We start from the raw sequence: 21,745 nt of genomic DNA, 5'->3' as shown, positions 1-21,745 counted from the left end.
TAGATGTGATCTGTCCTGGAGAATGTTCCCTGTGCACTTGAGAAGAAAGTGTAATCTGCTGTTTTCAGATGGAATGTCCTATAAATATCAATTAACTCTATCTGGTCTATTGTGTCACTTAAAGCTTGTGTTTCCTTATTAATATTCTGGGTGGATGATCTGTCCATTGGTGTAAGTGAGGTGTTAAAGTCCCCCACTATTACTGTGTTACTGCAGATTTCCTCTTTTATAGCTGTTAGCATTTGCCTTATGTATTGAGGTGCTCCTATGTTGGGTGCATATATATTTATAATTGTTATATCTTCTTCTTGGATGGATCCATTGATCATTATGTAGTGTCCTTCCTTGTCTCTTGTAATGTTCTTTATTTTAAAGTCTGTCTTATCTCATATGAGTGTTGCTACTCCAGCTTTCTTTTGATTTCCATTTACATGGAATATCTTTTTCCATCCCCTCACTTTCAGTCTGTATGTGTCCCCAGGTCTGAAGTTGGTCTCTTGTAGACAGCATATATGAGTCTTGTTTTTGTATCCATTCAATGAGCCTGTGTCTTTTGCTTGGAGCATTTAATCCACTCATATTTAAGGTAATTATAGAGGTGTATGTTCCTACTACTATTTTCTTAATTGTTTGGGGTTTGTTTTTGTAGGTCCTTTTCTTCTCTTGTGTTTCCCACTTAGAGAAGTTCCTTTATCATTTGTTGTAGAGCTGGTTTGGTGGTGCTGAATTCTCTTAGCTTTTGCTTGTCTGTAAAGCTTTTGATTTCTCCGTTGAATCTGGATGAGATCCTTGCTGGGTAGAATAATCTTGGTTGTAGGTTCTTCCCTTTCATCACTTTAAATATATCTTGTCACTCCCTTCTGTCTTGTAGAGTTTCTGCTGAGAAATCAGCTGTTAACCTTATGGGAGTTCCCTTATATGTTATTTGTCGTTTTTCCCTTGCTGCTTTCAGTAATTTTTCTTTGTCTTTATTTGGCCAGTTTGGTTACTGTGCATCTTGATGTGTTTCTCCTTGGGTTTATCCTGTATGGGACTCTCTGCACTTCCTGGACTTGAGTGGCTATTTGCTTTCCCATTTTAATGAAGTTTTCGACTATAATCTCTTCAAATATTTTCTCGGGTCCTTTCTCTCTCTCTTCTCCTTCTGGGACCCCTATAATGCAAATGTTGGTGCATTAAATGTTGTCCCAGAGGTGTCTTAGGCTGTCTTCATTTCTTTTCATTCTTTTTTCTTTATTCTGTTCCTCGGCAGTGAATTCCACCATTCTGTCTTCCAGGTCACTTATCCATTCTTCTGCCTCAGTTATTCTGCTTTTGATTCCTTCTAGTGTAGTGTTCATTTCAGTTATTATATTGTTCATCTCTGTTTTTTTGTTCTTTAATTCTTCTAGGTGTTTGTTCTTTAATTCTTCTAGGTCTTAGTTAAACATTTCTTGCATCTTCTCGATCTTTGCCTCCATTCTTTTTCTGAGGTCGATCATCTTGACTATCATTTATCTGAATTCTTTTTCTGGAAGGTGCCTATCTCCACTTCATTTTTCTGGGGTTTTATCTTGTTCCTTCATATGGTACGTAGTCCTCTGCCTTTTCATTTTGTTTGTCTTTTTGTGAATGTGGTTTTTGTTCCACAGGCTGCAGGATTGTAGTTTTTCTTGCTTCTGCTGTCTGCCCTGTGGTGTATGAGGCCATCTAAGAGGCTTGTTCAAGCTTCCTGATGGGAGGGACTGGTGGTAGGTAGGTCTGGGTGTTGGTCTGTTGGGCAGAGCTCAGTAAAACTTTAATCTGCTTTTCTGCTGATGGGTGGGTCTGAGTTCCCTCCTTGTTGGTTGTTTGGCCTGATGGGACTCAGCACTGGAGCCTGCAGGCTCTTTGGTGGGGCTAATGGCGGACTCCAGGAGAGCTCACACCAAGGAGTACTTCCCAGAACTTCTGCTGGCACTGTCCTTGTCCCCACCGATGAGCCACAGCCACCCCCCTGCCTCTGCAGAAGACCCTCCAACACCAACAGGCAGGCCTGGCTCAGTCTACTGTGGGATCACTGCTCCTTCCCGCTGCATCCCAATGCGCCCATTACCCTGTGTGTGCCCTTCGTGAGTGGAGTCTCTGTTTCCCCCAGTCCTTTCGAAGTCTTGCAATCAAATCCTGCTAGCCTACAAAGTCTGATTCTCTGGGAATTCCTCCTCCTGTTGCCCGATCCCCAGGTTGGGAAGCCTGATGTGGGGCTCAGAACCTTCACTCCTGTGGGTGGACCTCTGTGGTATAATTGTTCTCCAGTTTGTGAGTCATCCACCCAGCAGTTATGGGATTTGATTTTATTGTGATTGCACCCCTCCCACTGTCTCACTGTAGCTTCTCCTTTGTCTTTGGATGTGGGGTATCTTTTTTGGTGAGTTCCAGTGTCTTCCTGTCGGTGATTGTTCAGCAGTTAGTTGTGATTTCGCTGCTCTCGCCAGAGTGAGTGCACGTCCTTCTACTCCACCATCTTAAACCAGTCTCCAGATCTGCGTTTTAAGGAGATACTTGGAAAAGGCAACCTGAGTGATAACTGAAATGAAGATGGTGGCAGACTTTGAATTTCAGGTTGAATTGGTCTGTTATTTCTTTCTGATTATAGTTTTTCCACATTTTCAATTGTGTTTCTTTTTTATTCTTGATATATCTTTTGTTGATTAATTTTAGTTTTTCTTATTCAAATTACATTGATTTCATTCTATAATACTTTTTTTGTTAAATTGATTTGTAGTGGGCATTATACTGTTCTTGGGCCAGAGTCTGCATTATTGCATAACACCCTTGTTACCTAGGACTAGCTTATGGTTTTATCTTAATTCAGTCACAGGAGCTCTATGTTGTCTTTGGCTTGTTTAGTTTTACCCTGGTTCTTAGTATCAGTTTGGGGTCTCTGCCTGAATTTTGCAATTGCTGTTAGATATGAATGGAGATTGAGTGACGTGTTGTTTGTAATCAGTACCTTTTTACATTTTGCTTTGTTTTGATTAACTCTCATAGATTCTATACATCCTAGGTTTTGCCCTTTGGTGGTAAATTGTGACTTTGTTTTTGTTGTAGTCACGGTGGTTTTGCGGATGCCTTGTCATAGGTACTAGACCTGGGTAACTTGAGCCTTTGCCCAGAGCTCATGCTTTAGAAGGCTCCCACTGTGGCCCTGGTCCAGCAATGCTATATCCCTGTGCCAGAGTCTGTGTCTTCCCCTTCCTTGATCATGCTCTGGGTACCTAGGATTCCAGAATTCCCTGTCCAAGTGGTCCTGAGCCTGTGCAAGCCTCTTCCCTTGGATTGTCCCCAGGAGGGCAGACTGCACCAGGCTAGAGGTGGACATTAGACAGCTGTTACAGGGCTGGCACGTGGTGGTGGGGCCATTGGAATGGAGCTGAGACGTGTGTACTGGGGCATTCTAGGAATCAGAAGTGGGAATAAAAGATAATCAAGCTGTAGACTTTGGGTCTTTGTTTTCTTGCTCCAGGCCCCACAAATGCTAGCATTGGCCTTAATATGATATAGCTGGATGCTATTGATTTCCTTTGCATTGGTTTGAATTATTGTTTCATTTTGGCAAAATGTAACCAGGTATTACTGCTGTTCTGTAATAGTATACCAATCTTTTAACAGTATTTCATATTGTTGTGAACTTCTTGTCCCAGAAGCTCTTTTACCTGGTAAGTGAAAGCTGCTAATGATTAATTTATTTCCCTAATCTTATGGTCAAATTATAGGAAGTGACATTTCATGAATCTTTTGTTCAGGATTTTCTTTTCTCTTTTTTCTTACCGTTTTGTAATCATGCTGTTTGTTTCCGTATTGAAGCATTTTAGTACATTCTGCACTCATTCTGTTGAAATACATTATTTTGATCAAGTGTATGAAAAAAACCTGGCCTCACACATATGTAGTTGGATAAGAGAGGAGCATTTTAATCATTTTTTCCTGAAAATTGTAGATATTCTTCTTTGGTACTACACTAAAACTCAATAGTAGTTTTGTAAACTTTAGTTTCAGTATTAGAATTGGAAACCATAGTAGTGAGTTTTCCTACTTCGTTACAGTAAAATCCATCATTCTGTTTTGCACTTTGAATGGATCTTTTCGTATGGGTGATTGTGTAACATCATGTGTTAGTCATTTAGATAATATTACTTCACTGAGTAATGCAGAGCTTTCACGTTTTGATGTATTATATAATACCAGAAAATGACATTTGTCAGTATCACTAATCTCATCAGAACAGTTTTTAAGTATCGTAAGCTATTAGGTTCATGGTAAAAGAAGTTTCTGAAAATTTGAATTTTCACTTGGAAGCTTGAGTTTTATCATGGGTACCAGAAACTATCTGTATTTTCCTTGAAGTGATAGGCTCACTTGGTTTATTTTTGAGAAAATGTCTGCCACATACACAAATCTGAATTATCAGGGTTTATCTATCAAGTTTTTTTTTTTCCAAATAAGAATGATGTTCCACACAAAAAAGTGGTGGTTAACTTGCAACATAATCATATGTGTGCTTTTTCATTGAGACAACCATTTATACTTTGGTAGCAGCATAAGTAGTATATGCATACTACTCATTTCAACACAAGAATACTGAAAAGATGTGCACTCAAATATTAAGATTTTTAAAAAACTGAATGTTTTTTTCTTTTTCATCAAGGACATTCTTAAATAAAAGTGACTTTTTTTTTTTTAAACTGTGAATGCATAGCAGTGAAGAGTACATTGATTACTAGCATAGTTTGGTTCCACTGTCTTGATTGGTGCTAGGATTCTAGCACTTTAACCCATCTTTGCTTTTGCACCATTAGTGCAAATGTCAATAGAAAAAGGAAAATAATGTCTTAGCATTTTTATGAAAATAAGTTTGACCTGATAGGCCCCGTGACTTCATGAAGGGGTCATGGAACCACATGTTGAGACCCACAACTGTAGAGAAAAACCATAGAGAAACGTTATTCTTCACCTTTGCTTCAGAGGCACTTCTCATATAAACCTATATCAATTTCACAATACTTTGCCATATTTGAATACCACCTATATTTTGGTATTCTGTTTTAACCCCAGCTGGGTGTAGTGCAATTGAATTCCGGTGCTAACTGCTTGGAGTTAGCATAGACCCCACAAGTTAAAGGGCACAGTTTCCAACACAACTGCTGATATTTCATATGCCAGCTGCACTTCAGGAGTCTCTAGGTCACCTGTACTTCTGACTAACTGGCTATAAACTTGTCAGTTCCTTTGACTTCCTCAGGTTTGATAATTTGTTAGAATGACTCACAGAACTCAGGAAAGCACTATACTTAGGATTACAGTTTCATTACAAAGGATACAAATTAGGAGAAACAGCCCAATGAAGAGACTCATAGGGCAATGTTTGGGAGGGAACACAGAACTGTGACTTCTCCTCATCAAACCAGGACATGTCAGTCTCCTGGCACGTGAATGTGTTCACCAACCAAGAGACTCACCGAGCCTCAGTGTCCACTGTTTTTATTGGGGTTTCATTAAGTAGGCCCAATTGAATCATTAGCCACACGTTTGAACTCATTCTTCAGGCTCCTCCCCAGAGGTCAAATAGCTGAGAGTCCTAACCCTTTAATCACACAGTTGATCTCTTTGGTGATCAGTGCCCATCCTGAAGCCATCTGGGGGCCCACCAGGGTCACCTCATTAGTATAACAAAGGTACTCCTGTCACTCAGGAAATTCCAAGGGTTTTTGAAGATTTTTAGGAATCCAGGACAAAGACCAGACAAATTCTTTGTCTTACATGTAGTTAACTTAATTTTTTTACTTAAATTGACTTTAAATTTATTCACTTCTTTTTCTTAGCCATACAGTAAGAAAAAAATATCCTTGAAATCATAGGTTTTATGTGCAATTTATTTTTTTCTAATATACATCAAAATAAATGTGTAACTGTGGATGTTGTTAATTGCCATCTTTTCTTAGGAATAGAACCTTCAGTTTTGGCTAAAAAAGTATTGTTACTCAGAGTAAAAACTACGTTTCTCATCATTCCTTTCATACGTAAGTTCTGGATGTCAGACGTAAAGAAAAGTGTTGGGTTGGACTTTTAGGAAAGCTGGGTAAAGAGTGCTGACTGAGACTGTGCATTTCTGTTCCCCCAACTTCCTTCCTGCTGTCTGGAGTGAGCATGTGGTAGCTCATGTTTGAGCAGCCATCTTAGACTGTGAGGTAGGCTGGAAGGTAGAGGCAGCGTACTGATGGTGGTAGCACTACCACACTAGCATGTACTGCCTGACAAGTTCTTCCTCTGTTTGCTCTTTCTCTTTTTCTCTCTCCTTATCCCTCCGTCCCTCCCTCCCCCTCCCCTTTCCTTCCCTTCTCCTGTCCCTTTCTCCTCTCCCCACTCCCAACTGTTTATCTGTAGTAGTTTTCTTCTTCTTCTGTAACAGATTACCACAAACTTTGTGGCTTACACAACACAAGGCTATTTTATAGTTTTGTAGGTTAGAAGTGCAACACAGGTCTTACTGGGCCAAAACTGAAGTGTTGGCAGGGCTGTCCTTCTTTCTGGAGGCTCTTGAGGAGAATTTGTTTCCTTGCCTTTCCCGGTTTCTAAAGGCTGCTCACGTTCCTTGACTTGTGGCCCGTTTCCTCACCTTCAGAGCAGCAGCGTTGCATCTCTCTGACCATTCTCCCATGGTCACATCCCCCTCTGATTCTCTTCTTCTGCCTCCCTCTTACACTTTTAAGGACCCTCGTGAATACAGTGGGCCTGCCCAGGTAACTCAAGATAATCTTCCAATCTCAAGAGCCTTAATTTAATCCTATCTGCAAAGTTTTTTGCCATGTCCGGTAAGCTATCCACAAGTTCCAGGGATTAGGATGTGGCCTGTGAATCTTTGGGGTGTGTGTGGTTGTGGGAGCTGTCATTGTACCTGCCATCTATCCAGCTATCCATCTTTCTCCTCCCTTTCTTCCTCTCTTACCTGCCTAGCTATCTCTCATCTGTCTGTCTGTCCGTCCATCTGTGTATCTTTTGTTTGAAGTGTGTGATACTTCATCTCTGAACATTTACTTCTGCACATACATCCTTGAAGAGAAAGAACATACTCGCATAGCCACAGTCCCACCATTACACCTAAGAAAATCAGCAGTGATTTTCTAACGTAATCTACTATTTAGTTCATACTCACATTTCTTTGGTTGACACACATTGTATTTGGCCTCTTTTAATCTAGTTCAGGCACCGTACTCTCTGTCCCCCAACATGCACACACCTTTTTCCCCATGGCATTGAGTTTTTGAAAGGGTCGGGCAAGGATTTTTTGGGAGAATTTCCTGTAATCTGGATTTGCCTTCATATTTCCTCATTAGTGTCTTTTAGCTTTTCCCTCTATTCCCTATCTTTCCTATAACCTGGAAATTAGATCTAGAGCAGGGCAATCCAGTAGAACTTTCTGCAATGATGGAAATTTTCTATATCTGCACTGTACAGTATGATAGCCACTAGTCCCATGTAGCAATTTAAATTTAAATAAAATTTAAAATTCAGTTTCTTAGTTACACTAGCCACATTTCCAGTACAGGCATGCCTCAGAGATACATGGGTTTGGTTCCAGACCACCCCAATAAAGCAAATATTGCAGTAAAGCGAGTCATATGAATTTCTTTGGTTTCCCAGTGCATATAAAAGTTATGTTTACACTATCCTGTAGTCAATTATTAAGTGTGCCATAGCATTATGTCTAAAAAAAAACAATGTACACACCTTAATTTAAAAATACTTTATTGCTAAAAAATGTTAATTTTCGTCTGAACCTTCAGCAAGTCAAGTCACAGTAATGACATCAAAGATGATTGATCAGAGAGTCAGAGAGCACCATAACAAATATGATCATAATATAATGAAGAGGTTGGAAATACTGTGAGAATTACCAAACTGTGACACTGAGACATGAAGTGAGCAAACGCTGTTGGAAAAATGGTGCCGATAGACTTGCTTGATGCAGGGTTGCCACAGACCTTCAATTTGTAAAACACGCAACATCTGCATAGCACAGTAAGGCAAAGCACACACAAAAAATGTATGCCTGTACTCAGTAGCTTAGATTCAGGTTATATGTTTTGGGGAAGGATTTCACAGGTAGTGGTGTGTATATCGTATTGTGTCACGTCAGAAATCACGTACTGTCAGTTTGTCTGTTAGTGTTTGATCACTTAGTTAAGGTGATAATGAGCAGATCTCTCTATTGTAAAGGCACATCTTCTCCTTTGTAATTTTTTTTTTTTTTTGCGGTACGCGGGCCTCTCACTGTTGTGGCCTCTCCCGTTGCGGATGCCCAGGCCCAGCGGCCACGGCTCACGGGCCCAGCCGCTCTGCAGCACGCGGGATCTTCCCGGACCGGGGCACGAACCCGTGTCCCCTGCATCGGCAGGCGGACTCTCAACCACTGCGCCACCACGGAAGCCCTCTCCTTTGTAATTATTAAGTGGTCTGTGGGGGTAGTGCTTTTGTATCTTGCAAGCAAGGTTACTCCAGTAATTTTTTGCTGGCAGTAGTATCCTCTGGTGATCCTTGCCTGAATTGATCATTACAGTACATTGAGGGTGACAAATGTTGATCTTCTAAGTAGTTCAATCATTGTGTATTTACTAGTTGGTATTTTCCTATAAAGAATAGCTTTTCTAACTCTCTCCCTTTAAAAAATATCACTATAGACTGATTTTCATCTTATTCAGTATGTTATAATCAATTATAGCCATTATTATTACTATTTTGGTGCTCAGTTATTCTGTTTGGCTAGTCCTGTGCCTTTTGACATGATTTCATAAATCTTTGAATGCTTCCTTGCTAAAGTAAGGCCCAACAAGGTACCCCAGGCTCACCTTGTAATTTCCTTGTTCCAGCCCTGAAATAAATTGTTTCTTCAAGGAGCACTGGTTTCTTTCAGTGGGAGTGGCATTTTAGAAACTAAAATTTGGGTGCCAGGTATGCTCATTGCTACAGATGTCCTCTTTCTTTAGATGTATCTGGTCCTTCCAATTTCTTAGCCATTTTTTCCCCTCGTGGTGGGAGTTGATTGCTTCTTACTGATTTCTCAGATCTTTTGAGTTAGTTATGACTCATCCATTTACTTTTCTGTTTCCAAAATTTTATTGCTGTCCCATATTTGCTATTGTCCTTCTCTCTTTGGAGTTTAAGCCTTTAAAAAAATTCGTGCTGTCCTTTAGTAGGATTTTTGGAATGGTGTTGAGGTAAGTCAGTGTGTTCAAGTCACCGTATTTAACTGCAGTTTTTTATATCAACACTCTCAGTATAGATTCAGATTTTACTCTGCAGAAGTAACTATGCCTAATGCTGTTGAGGATACAAAACGTGATAGACACTGTTTAGGTTGTAAAGTATTGATAGTTTTCATGTTATCCGGAGCGTTTAGAATGAGTTTGTAACTAGCAGGAGTCCACGTTAAAATGTGGAAGGTGCTGAAGTTGAGGTATGTGGTATGATAATACTTTGCCTTATATTTTATGTTCTAGCACAGTGGTTCTCAGTGTTGGTTGCACATTAGAATTACTTGGGAGACAAAAAATACTGTGCCTGGTTCTCACCTCAGATCGGATTAAATCAGAATCTATTATGAGTGAAGCTAAGTTCTACAGGTTTTGAACTTCTTTTGATAGACTTGATTAGTTTGTTTCTTTGTTTTTGTTTTTTCCTTTAAGGGCCAGTAAGATGCTTCAGGCTCATCTTGTAATTTTCCTGCCCCACACCTGGAACAAGTCAGTTTCCATCATAGACACCATGGTATATCAGACCTCACACCTTAGAACATGCAGTTCTCTTTTCTGTGCCTCATTAACTCATTCATTCTTTAGGACTCAGCATCTCATTTTTCTCTGAACATCAGTTTGAGCTAAGTCATTTTATAATGCCCATTGTTCACATCTATTTTAGCACTTACACTGTTTTATTGCAATGATCTGGTATGCATTTTCCTACCCCATTAGATTCTAAGCTTCTTGAATAAATTCTAATATTGTAGGTTTGGGTATATATATATATATATATATTTGTGTGTGTGTGTGTGTGTGTGGTACGCGGGCCTCTTACTGTTGTGGCCTCTCCTGTTGCGGAGCACAGGCTCCGGACGCGCAGGCTCAGCGGCCATGGCTCACGGACGCAGCTGCTCCGCGGCATGTGGGATCTTCCCGGACCGGGGCACGAACCCGCGTCCCTTGCAACGGCAGGCGGACTCTCAACCACTGTGCCACCATGGAAGCCCGGTTTGGGTATATTTTATGTGCTTATAAAAGTTAATTGAGCTGATCGCACACAGGAATTCCAATTTGGGAGATCTGAGAGAGGGTGGAATTATAAAGTTCCTTAAGTTTTGGTCCCTGTTCACTTTTGATTTCTTCTGTAGTCGTGTTTTATGGATATTTTTGAATTATATTAAAGGAATATTATATTTCAACCTTGAAAGACAATTAAGATTGAACTGGAAGCAGTCAAAGGTATTGGAATTTAAATTGTGCTTCTGTGAGAGGTGGTTGTAGAGGCAGACTGAAATAGGTGATAACTTAAGCAGTGGTTTTAAATGAAGCCTTTGTTCAGTTATAATTATAATATTTAAAAGTTGAATATATAGTGGCCTTTACAATAAAACATGTTAAAGGAATCTTATGCAGTCTTGTAGACAGTGAATTGATATTTTGAATTTTCGAGATTCTGTACCATCTTTCTATGTTTATTGCTGCATACTTGTCATATTTATGTGAAGGCAATCATTATGTACTGTTGTTTTATTTTCTTATTTTGCCTTTTTTTTTATTGTGAATATCTCTCCATTTTATTCTTTTTTCTTTTCCATTATGGTTTAAGGATAGTGAATATAGTTCCCTATGCTGTATAGTAGGACCTTGTTTATAAATCCTATATATACTAGTTTGCATCTGCTAATCCCAAACTTCCAGTCCATCCCTCCCTCACCTCCCATCCCCCTTGGCGACCACAAGTCTATTCTCTATGTCTGTGAGTCTGTTTGTGTTTTGTGGATAAGTTCATTTCTGTCATATTTTAGATTCCACATATAAGTGATATCATACGGTATTTGTCTTTCTCTTTCTGACTTGACTTAGCATGATAATCTCTAGGTCCATCCATTTTGCTGCAAATGGCATTATTTCATTTTTTATGGCCGAGTAGTATTCCACACTGTATATGTGTGTGTGTGTGTGTGTGTGTGTGTGTGTGTGTGTGTGTGTGTGTATCACGTCTTTATCCATTTATCTGTCAGTGGACGTTTAGGTTACATCCATATCTTGGCTATTGTAAATTCACTTTTCTTTTAATAGTACATTTCTTTGTGGTTTTGTAATTTATGCATTTTCCATTTTAATGGCAATGTTACCCCATTTTGTTGATATATAGTAATTTACTTAGCCATTTCTTAATTGTTCAGTATTTTTTATTTGCATCTTACCACAATTGCAGAAAGTGAACTATAATCGTTTTTATATAAATAGCTTTGCATTTTCTTTTCTGGAGACTGAATATGTGTTACAGAGCCTTTACCTTATAATAGAATTATCTGTGGCAGAAATTTAATAGAAACATGGAGATAGTGTGAAGTAGGTAAGGAGCCAGATAGATCTGATTTCTAGTTTTGACAGCTACTTTACTAGCTGTGTGATCTTGAATAAACTAGTTAGGTGACCCTCAGTGGTAGAATTGGATTAATAAAGCTAACATTATTGTGCATTTATAATGTGACAGGTGCTATTCTAAGTATTTTACATGTATTAACCCATTTAAACTTCAGGTCAGCTCTGTGAGGTATTTCTTATTGTTCTATTATTATTATTCCCATTTTTAAAATGTGGAAACAGGCTTAGAGAAGTGAAAGAGGTCAGATGGCTACTTATAATGGTGGTGTTATGGTAACCAAGTGCCATCTAGAGCTGGCTCAGACCTCTAGAGTTGGTTCTCTTATTCACCTTGGGCTGCCGGGGCACCAGCTACATCCCTTCCCTTAATTTGGGTCCTAGGCAGGCAAATTGGCCTTTATGGGCCAGATTAATGATTACTGAAATTCCTGCAATTGGAGCTAGAGTGAATTGTGAGGTCATGCTGGCAATACTTTAACCCCGGGCTTACTGTAGAAACTGCACCCTAAGAGCAAGGGTCACTCTGGATTTTCATATTGTCTTCAAACCTCTGTCTATTTAAAGTTGCTTTTAAGGGAGTGGTGATAAAAACTTAGATTTTTATTTTTATATTAACATCTAGTAGGCCTTTTTTATCCTTCACTGTCCTCTTCCACCTCCATCTTTTTTTTAACTAACAATTGAATACTTGTCTAGCTAGGATTTAACTCCTGGATTGCTGGGCAGTTACAGAGTGCCAGAGTCTTTTAGACCCAAAAAGGAAACTAAAAATTATCTAGTTCAACCACCTCACTTATATGAAAACACTGAGACCACACAGTCAGAGGGTGATTTAGAACTCAAGCCTATGTTTCTGACCTAAGTCCAGCATAGGGTTCATTCCATTGTACTGTTCACTACCTTATTTGTAATAGTCTTTTAAAAATATTATTACTATGTATCCTTTTTAGGAATGATATACTTTGACTTAGTAGCTTGCTACCTCTGTATTATGTTCACTATCAGGAAACAGCTATATTTGTTTTTAGTTCTTTGCAGTTTTATAAAGTGCTCTCTCATCCTTTGTCTCATTTGTTTGTTATGAAGATAACCTTTTGCTCATGTACCTGAGGTTCTTGAATAGTGGCACAGGTTCCTTTGTTATTCTAGCATGTCCATTGCTTCTGTACATTCACAAATCCAGCTACCTTCAGATATATGCGTTGACTCACTCTATTGAGATTATAAAGTTCAGGCTTTGTCGTTTCTCAGCTCCAGCTCTTCTCATATCTTCTGGGTACTCTTGGAGTCTAAGGCATGAAATTCCAGGAATGATGATAATTCGTTATTTTGAGAGGCTCATATTTCTTGGCTTCTTAAGACTGCTTGTGATCAGGGAAGTTCTTTTTAAAACTTAATCAGAGGTTCAGTATATAGTTAAGCAACACGTTGTGTAGAAACAAACGCAAAGATAATCATATCATTTATTATACTAACATTCTTCGATCAAAACCGTGTTAGAGATAAGATAAATTATATGGCTGTAATGTGTGTCCATGCGATTTGGTTGGTGTCAAGGAAGGGCGTGAATTGTTAGTTTAAGGCTAGACACCGAATGCCCAAACTTTCTACAGCAGGGGCCTATTACCTAATCAACTCATACAAAACCTGGAGATTCTCAAGAGGATCCTCTCTGCTTCATGATTAGGTTAAATTAGTTGAACAAAGTCAAGTCTGTGAGAAAAATCTGTCAGTTTGTTACTGATTATCTAACCTAAAAAAAAATATAAGGAAATAAAAGGTGTAGTGGTTTTCCTGGAGATTTTTAGAGTCTCTATATTTTGGTAGACCGTATATTAAGACTTATTTGTTTGAACTGTATGCAGTTCAGTATTTGTTTGGGAATAGAATGTGAACATTTTAGGATCACTTTATGATAGTACTGGGTAAATAAGCATTAGAGGTAAGCTTTTTATCCTTGGGTTTCTGATAGCTACTGCTAAGGTGAGCCTTATATGTTAAGATTATCTGAAGATAAGACTGCAAGTCATTGGCTCAAGTTCAAAGGAGAGCATTAGCTTCAAGGTCATAAACCACTGAGTTGTTATCCATCAATTTGTAACAGAAGTGCAGATGAACAACATTTACCTAGACAATCTCGTATCATTTACGTGCAGTTTGAGGTCAGTCTATATAGGGGCTTATGTAGGTGCTTTGAACTATTTTGCAGAGATGAGAGTTCAAATTTATTTTTATTCTTTAATTTGAGGCAGCAGGTGTTTTTGTGTGCCTTTTGCCACAGCTGATATTATCCCCATTTTGCCCATCCTTAAAGCCGGATTATGTTCTCTTTCAACTGTGGAGCTGAGATTAATTACGTTATTTAGAGAAGAATTTTATTTTCTAGTACTCCATATTTTGCTGTTTGTTTCATGTGTGTTAGTCCTCCTTGCCTCCCTCCTCCCCCGCCCCCTGCCCCCATTTGACTGTGAGCTTTGTGGGCCCAAGATATGCGTCTTATTTTAGAATCTGTAACACAAAGTTATATGTAATGGGGACCATCAGCTAAAGTAGATAATTGAGCCAGGCTAGATGGGGCCCATGTAGAAGGGAGAGCATACATCAGTAGGCCTCTGCTTATCAGCTTGATTCCAGCAGATTTTTTTTTTTTACATCTTTATTGGAGTATAATTGCTTTACAGTGGTGTGCAAGTTTCTGCTTTATAACAAAGTGCATCAGCTATACATATACATATGTTCCCATATCTCTTCCCTCTTGCGTCTCCCTCCCTCCCACCCTCCCTATCCCACCCCTCTAGGTGGTCACAAAGCACCGAGCTGATCTCCCATTCCAGCAGACTTTTACCTTGTGGGACTATGAGCTAGATGTTGCCTGAACAAAAGGTATCCACTGATACTATCTAGCTTGTGGCCTATCAGTTTGCTATTTCTTTAATAGAACCTAGGAACACACAGAAAATACTTGGTACATACTTGTATTTTGGTAGATGCTTATTGTGTCATAAAACTGGCTACACTGCTTTTGAAGGACTACCTTAGGTGTCATACGTGTAATATGATGTAAGATGTATAAGAATGTTCTATTAAAGGATTTTCTCTTTTTCAAAGAAGATGAGTACACTAATAAAGAGATTAACTCTTACCCTAGAATCAACAGATTTGGATATAGAATATTCATTGCTTTGTCCACAGAAGATCCTTTGGCTCACTTTCCAAGTTAGAAACCAGTGATAACACATTGTAGTAAACTGCTGCATATTCTGAGGGCTCTCAAAAGAATGATGTAGTAAACTGTTAGAATACCTGAATGCTGTGCAATTAATGTGTCTATTTTTTATTTCTTGAATTCCAGAGTAATCTTTTGTTTTTCCTTTTCTCTAGCCCCCCACACAATGTTGTTAGGATGTACTCTTGGTTCTTCTTTTGTAGTGTCTCATACCTTATTTCTTCTGTTTCATTCCTGTAGATAGCATCCTAGTTTAAACTTTTTATTGCTCATCCTGGGACATCTACACTAGCCCCTAAGTGCCTTTTCTATTCCATATTTAGAGTATCTCCAGGTTTGTTTGTTTCTGTTAATCCTTTTCTTAGGTCATAAACAAACTCTGATTAAAGGCAAAAACATAAGACACACACATGCACACACACACACCAGAAAAAAAGACTTCTTTCAGTTGTGCACTTTCTTGATGACCAAACTCCATATCCTTCATTCCCCTTCTAGTCTTATCATTTCTTAGTCCCTTATAAGATAGTCAGCTCGTTCTCTGCTCCTCCCAATAGCTTTATTTCACTCTCTCGCTTTTCCTTATGCTATTTCTCCTAAGGGGAATGACCTCTCTCCTTGATGCCTTATATCATTTCTTTTATTATTGTACTATTCTTTAAATCTTTTACTGTTCTTTCATTACCAGACTAAGTTAGAAGTTTCTAAAGGGTAGTGACTGTATTTCCTGCTGCATCTTTGAACTCCATATAATGTCTAATACCATGCTTTGTGTGTAGCAGGCATTCAACTAATATTCCTGAACTTGATTAGTGCTTTATATTTTCCCTCCTTCATTTTTTTTTATTGTGGTAAAATATACAAAACATAAAATTAACCGTTTTAACCATTTTTTAGGTATACAGTTCCATAAAATCAAGTACATTCTCATTGCCGTACAACCATCACCAGCCATCCCTCTCCAGAGCCTTTTCATCTTCCCCAGCTGAAATTCTGTGCCTGTTGAATGCTAACTCCCCACTTCCCCCTTTCTCACAATCCCTGGCAACCACCATTCTACTCTCTGTCTCTATGAACTTGACTACTCTAGGAACCTCACTATAAGAAGAATCATGCAATATTTGTCCTTGTGCAACTGGCTTATTTCAGTCAGCATGAAGTCTTCAAGTTTATGCTATAGCATGTGTCAAGTTTTTCTTCCTTTTTAAGGTTTAATAATATTCCATTGTATGTGAATATACAATATAAACACCACATTTTGTTCAGCCCTTCCATCTGTCGTGGGTTGCCTCTTTACTCTGTTGATAGTATCCTTTGATGCCTGAAACTGTTAAATTTTGATGAAGCCCAATTTATTTTTTCTTTTGTTGCCTTGATTTTTGGTGTCATATCCAAGAAATCATTACCATATTCAGTGTCATGAAGCTTTCACCCTATGTTTTCTTCTAAGGGTTTTATAGTTTTAGCTCTTACTGTTAGGTTGTTGATTTGAGTTAATTTTTGTATGTGGTGTAAGTAAGAGTACAAATTCATTTTTATTGTATGTGAATATATCTAGTCTTCCCAGCACCACATGTTGAAAAGACTGTATTTTCTCCACTGAATAGTCTTTCCCTCATTCGTATTTCATTGAATGAGCTTCAACTTTAGTGTCATGCTGTGACTATAATAGGTTTTAAGATCTTTCCTGTCACTGTCTTGTCTTAAAGGCTTAAAACTTGCTTATGCTTTCTTCACTTGGAAGTAAAAGAGGAGGACCAGGGAAGATGTATGCATTGAAAACAGAACCATCATCTGTCATCTCTCTGTCCTCTTATTAACTGCTTGTTTAGATAGAGTAACCCTCTTTGTTCTGTACCTCACCTTCCTGAAACATAGTAGAAACATTAGAATACTTTGCTAGTCTGAAATTTTAAGTCACTTAGCCTTTCTGGACTTTTGATTCCTTTTCTGTTAAATGAGAAGATTGAGCTAAATGATCTCTCATGTGTCTTTTGCTATAAAAATTTTGTGATACTTGTGAATGGCTTTTGAACAGTTAGTAAAAATTCAGTGGAGAGTAGAACAGTTTTATTATACCAAAGGAATACATTAAACTTGGTATCCCCAAGAATATATTATCTTTATTACTTTGTCTGCAGTTTTGGTATTTTCTCCATATACGAACAGAAGTTTTAAACATAGCTATGATGAGTTTCTTTCAATGGTAAAACACTCAGTTTCTAAGTATTTCTGTGGTTTGTAGTATTGCCGTCTTTATTTTCTTCATGCATTAAGGAGAAGGGACGTAAGTTCAGGTACATGAAATTTGCATGAAGAAAGAGGACCAGCAACCAGGTGAAAAACTGAGCTAGGACAGAGACAGACACCTCTCTTCTGGAAAGTCAGAGAATACTAAAGTCTAGAAAGGGGTTTTTTGGATGCTTCACCCCTGAATACATCTTTGAGAGGCCCATGTCTGTATACTGTGTATGCATATATTAATTGATTGCCAAAAAGCCATTTTTTTTCCTCATGTCACCTGTAGTGTTGATTGTGTAATTAAACTTACCTATTAAACTAGAGTTAGTTATAATAAGATTGAGTTCATTTTACTTTATAAAATTTTTGTCATTGCTGTTTGTCTCTTTATAACATTATGTAGAAATGAAAATGATGATAGCTAATATTTGTTGAGTGCATGATCCATTTGTTTTAACTTTATTATTGTTTTCATATCTTTTCAAAGAAAATGATATTTTAGTGATGGTATTTTATCAGGAACTATTCTAGAGCCCAGGAGAGAAGTTAATTCATTACATACAATGATTTCCTAACAACATTAGGGAGTAATTCTCTCGGTCAAAAAAAGGTGACTGGGTAGCTATGAAGACAAGATGGCACAGAAACTTTGTAAAGTTTTTGAATTTTGAACTCTCTGAATGTATTATCATTAGTACTAAGTTATTAATACCAAATTAAATCATTAGTGATAAAGTGATATATTACCTTTAAAACTTTTCATTTGGAATCCTGACTCATATATTTAGAAAGAGAAATAAAAGTCTTGCCTCTGTCAAGTATTATTTCAAATCACAGCAGTAATTATATTTATACTTAAGTATTCTGGATTGCAGAAGCCAACTAGACTGCTGCTAGGAATTCTGAATAGCAGTACTAAAAACCTGAAATGGGAGGCAAATCTGGCATGCAATAGCAAAATTGGGGGATATACCTGTTTAACGAGAGAATGTCCTTAGTTTGGTAAAAGGGTTAGAAATGCAGTCTACTTTGGAGACTGATTAAAAATGATAAAATAAAGAATGATGTGCTCAATGAGCTACAACTCAAATAGAGGAAATTTAATGGGAAGTGATTACATTAGTAGCAGATGGGCTTGCTTCCTGAATTGCAATTTTACTGGAAATCCTAGAACAGCTTAAATTTGTTTTTCACATTTAGAGTCTGATAAAAAGATAGATAAAGAGATTTGTTTATTTGGTGTGTTATTGTGATTCTTACCGTGTCTTTTGGATACTTCATTTTTACCAGGCTATTTTTATGATTCCCACAAACCCACCACCAACATTCAGGAAGCCAGAACTTTGGTCTGATGATTTCACCGATTTTGTTAAAAAGTGCCTAGTGAAGAATCCTGAGCAGAGAGCTACTGCAACACAACTTTTGCAGGTCAGTGCTTGTGTCTGTAAGGGGAGGATATTTTCTTTACACCTTTTAGCTTTCTGACATTGACCATATTTGAGTTTCATTAACTGATTTATTTATTTTTTCATTAACTGATTTCTAAAGATGAAAACCTCCCAAGAAATATGGATTGATTTAGAGAGAGACCTACAGACACACACACCATTCTTCTCCTGTATGTTCTTTTTCTCTCATTTTTTTCTTTTGTTTTCCAAGTTCAATCTTCTCTCCGCCCCCCTTTATAATTTTTGTTGTCAATTCTTTCCTCCTAAAGTTGTGTTAAAACTAAACTTCCATAGGGTTCTCATTTCAGATTTGAGTTCTCATTTCCATTATTACTGTTTCTTATGTTTTTCTTCCTGATGTATTATTCCTTGACCCAGCATTTCTTCTTTGACTTTTTGCTCTATAAGATACATAAATGCAAGATTCCTGAACTCCTTGTGAAGATCGCATGTTATAAATACTGGTTACAAGATGACTTAAATGAAGAGTTTCAGTGTCCCTGTACAACTTGACTTTGTATCCAGAGTGTCAGGAGATTTTTTTTTTTAATCTGCTTTGACATTAAATGCAAATAGAAATAATTGAATAGTTTTAATAAGTATTTGTGAGTCTTTACTTTCCCAGCAGAACTGGCTTAGACCTCTAAGCTATGGTAGGTGTACATGTTAACAAAACTTGATATTTGGAAAATAATTCTTTTTGTTAAGTGACAAAAGGATTAAAAACATAGTTATAAAAAGTGATTTTTCCAAGGTACTGTTTTTAAAAAAGGAATTGTTGAGGGATATAAGAAGCAGGCTCTTAAATGTAAGGTTTATTGTTAGGAAAATTTAACTTAATCTCCATGGAAGGTGATTTAGCAATATCTGTCTAGAATAAAACACCATATATTCTTTGGCCCAGCAATTACTTTTCTAGAAATTTACTCTACAGAGAAATTTAACCGTGTGTGAAATAACATATGTGTAAAAGTCTTCATAAAACAATGTAACGGCAAAAGATTGGAAACAACATAAATATAAACAAGCAATTTGAGGTCCATCGAGGGGAGTGATTGGCAAAATACACACGTCTACACACACATATATGTATATATACATATGTCAATGCTTATCGTGGAGTAGCTCTAGAAAAATAAGCAAGAAACTGCCTCCAGAGAAGGTAACTATATGGCTGCAAGAGTGGGATGGAGACTTACTTTTTGCTGAAGGCTCTCTTTGAGCCTTTTGGGTTTTGTGTTGTGTGCAAATATTAACCTTACAAAAGTTACTTAGTTGAAACATTTATTTTGAAATATTGTCCGCACTTCAAAGGAATTTTAAGCACATAAATCAAGAACGTGTTGCTTTTGTTATTGTATTGACTGTCTAAATTATTCAACCCTAAAGAAGTCAAGAAAGAAGCGGGGAGGGGAAATAACAGAAAAAGTGGGACAAATAGTACAAAATCTGATGATGATAGAGTAAATCCAAATGTATCTAATTTCTGGTTTTTGGATAATTTAACCAGTATTTCTTTCTAGTCTTTCTTCCATAATCTTTTCTAATCTTTTTAAAGAAATTCTGTGTTTAGCCTAGAGTTTTTAGGGTGGAAAAGCATTTAAGAACTATTCTAGTAAAATTTCCTAATTTTGTTTATGAGAGTACTGAAGCCCAGAAAGGTTCAGTGATTCACTGAAGGTCACACAGTGATTAAGGGATTCTTCTAGGTTTATCCCACTTGTCCTCCAGCCCCACTTGTCACCGTTTCTCCATTCTGCTTTTTACCCAGGAAGTTGACCTGTATGGACTACATTAGCAAGCTCTGTTACCCTCTGGCTTCTAGTTGGGTTTGGCCCAAGTATTTTTCTTTATAATAAGGGCAAACAATGCAACTGGTTTTGTATAGTGCTTATGAGCCAATAATTGTTTTCTTGATTTTTAAAAACTTTTTCTGTTGTGCTGTTGTTGACCATGGAGGCCCTCTGTTATAATGTGGTATCCTCGTCTGGCCTCTTAATTGACATCTTTCTTGACCTCCCCTTTTTTCCCTTTATAAATACTGAAACCAGAACTGGTCCGTGGCCTGTTAGGAACCGGGCTGCACAGCAGGAGGTGAGTGGCGGGCGAGTGAGTGAAGCTTCATCTGCCGCTCCCCATCGCTCCCCATCGCTCACATTACCGCCTAAGCCATCCCCACCGCCCATGGAAAATTGTCTTCCATGAAACCAGTCCCTGGTGCCAAAAAGGTTGGGAACTGCTGCTTTAAACGATCGAGAAAACTCAAGAGAATAAGGAAAATCTATTATATTGTGTTTAACCCATTTTTACTCTTTCCAGTGTTCTTTCTCCTAATGTTCCAAAGTTCCTTCTTTTGTTACTTTCTTTTTGTTTTAGCCATTCATTTAGGGTAGGTCTGTGGTAACAAATTATCTTAGTTTTCCTTCATCTGAGAATGTCTTATTTCCTCTTCATTCCCGAAGGATATTTTCACCAGCTATAGAATTATTCGTTGACAGTTCTTTCAGTACTTGGAAACTGTTGTGCCACTGTCTTCTGACATCCATGGTTTCTTATGAGAAATCTACAGCCATTTGAATTGTTTTACCCCTTGATCATTTCAAGATGAAATGATCTTTGTCTTTATTTTCAGAAGTTTAATTATGATGTGCCTTGGTATGGCTTTCTTTGGGTTTATACTTTAGTTTAGAATTTGTTCAGCTTCTTGAATCTGTGGGTTTATATCTCTTGCCAATTTTGGGAAGTTTCCAGTCATTATTTTTTCAAACACTTTTCAGCCCTACCCTCTTCTGTCTTTCTAGGGCTCCATTGACACAAATGTTAGATTTTTTTAGTCCCACCTGAGGTTCTGTTCATTTATCTTCCAGTTTAGTTTCTCTCTGTTGTTCATATTGTGTAATTTCTACTGTGCCATATTTTGATTCACTGAATCTTCCCTCTGTCCTCATTCTGCTGTTGAGCCAGCCCATCCATCAGGTTTTTATTTTTGTTATTACATATTTTAGTTCTAAAATTTTCATTTGTTTCTTTTTTATATCTTCTCATTCTTTGCTGAGACTTTTCTAATTTTTCATGTGTTTACAAGCATGTTTGTAATTGCTAATTGAGGATTTTTATGGTGACTGCTTTAAAATCCTTGCTGGATAATTCTGATATCCATGTCATCTTGATGTTGGTATCTATTG

The 21,745-nt window shown here is 37.7% G+C and overlaps 1 protein-coding gene across 2 annotated transcripts in view; it reads left to right on the top strand.

Moving 5' to 3' along the window:
* The window catches only part of STK3 (serine/threonine kinase 3), a 324,692-nt gene that overhangs the window by 171,713 nt on the left and 131,234 nt on the right, over positions 1 to 21,745 (top strand). For both annotated transcript variants that reach the window (XM_007457163.1, XM_007457162.1), the window contains one exon: positions 18,403 to 18,540. In XM_007457163.1, the coding sequence (XP_007457225.1) occupies positions 18,403 to 18,540 (138 nt within the window). The remainder of the gene's footprint in view (positions 1 to 18,402; positions 18,541 to 21,745) is intronic.

The sequence above is a fragment of the Lipotes vexillifer genome, unplaced genomic scaffold, assembly GCF_000442215.2.
Source record: "Lipotes vexillifer unplaced genomic scaffold, Lipotes_vexillifer_v1.1 scaffold376, whole genome shotgun sequence".
NCBI classification, from domain to species: domain Eukaryota; kingdom Metazoa; phylum Chordata; class Mammalia; order Artiodactyla; family Lipotidae; genus Lipotes; species Lipotes vexillifer.
This window is presented reverse-complemented; position numbering and strand designations above follow the sequence as displayed.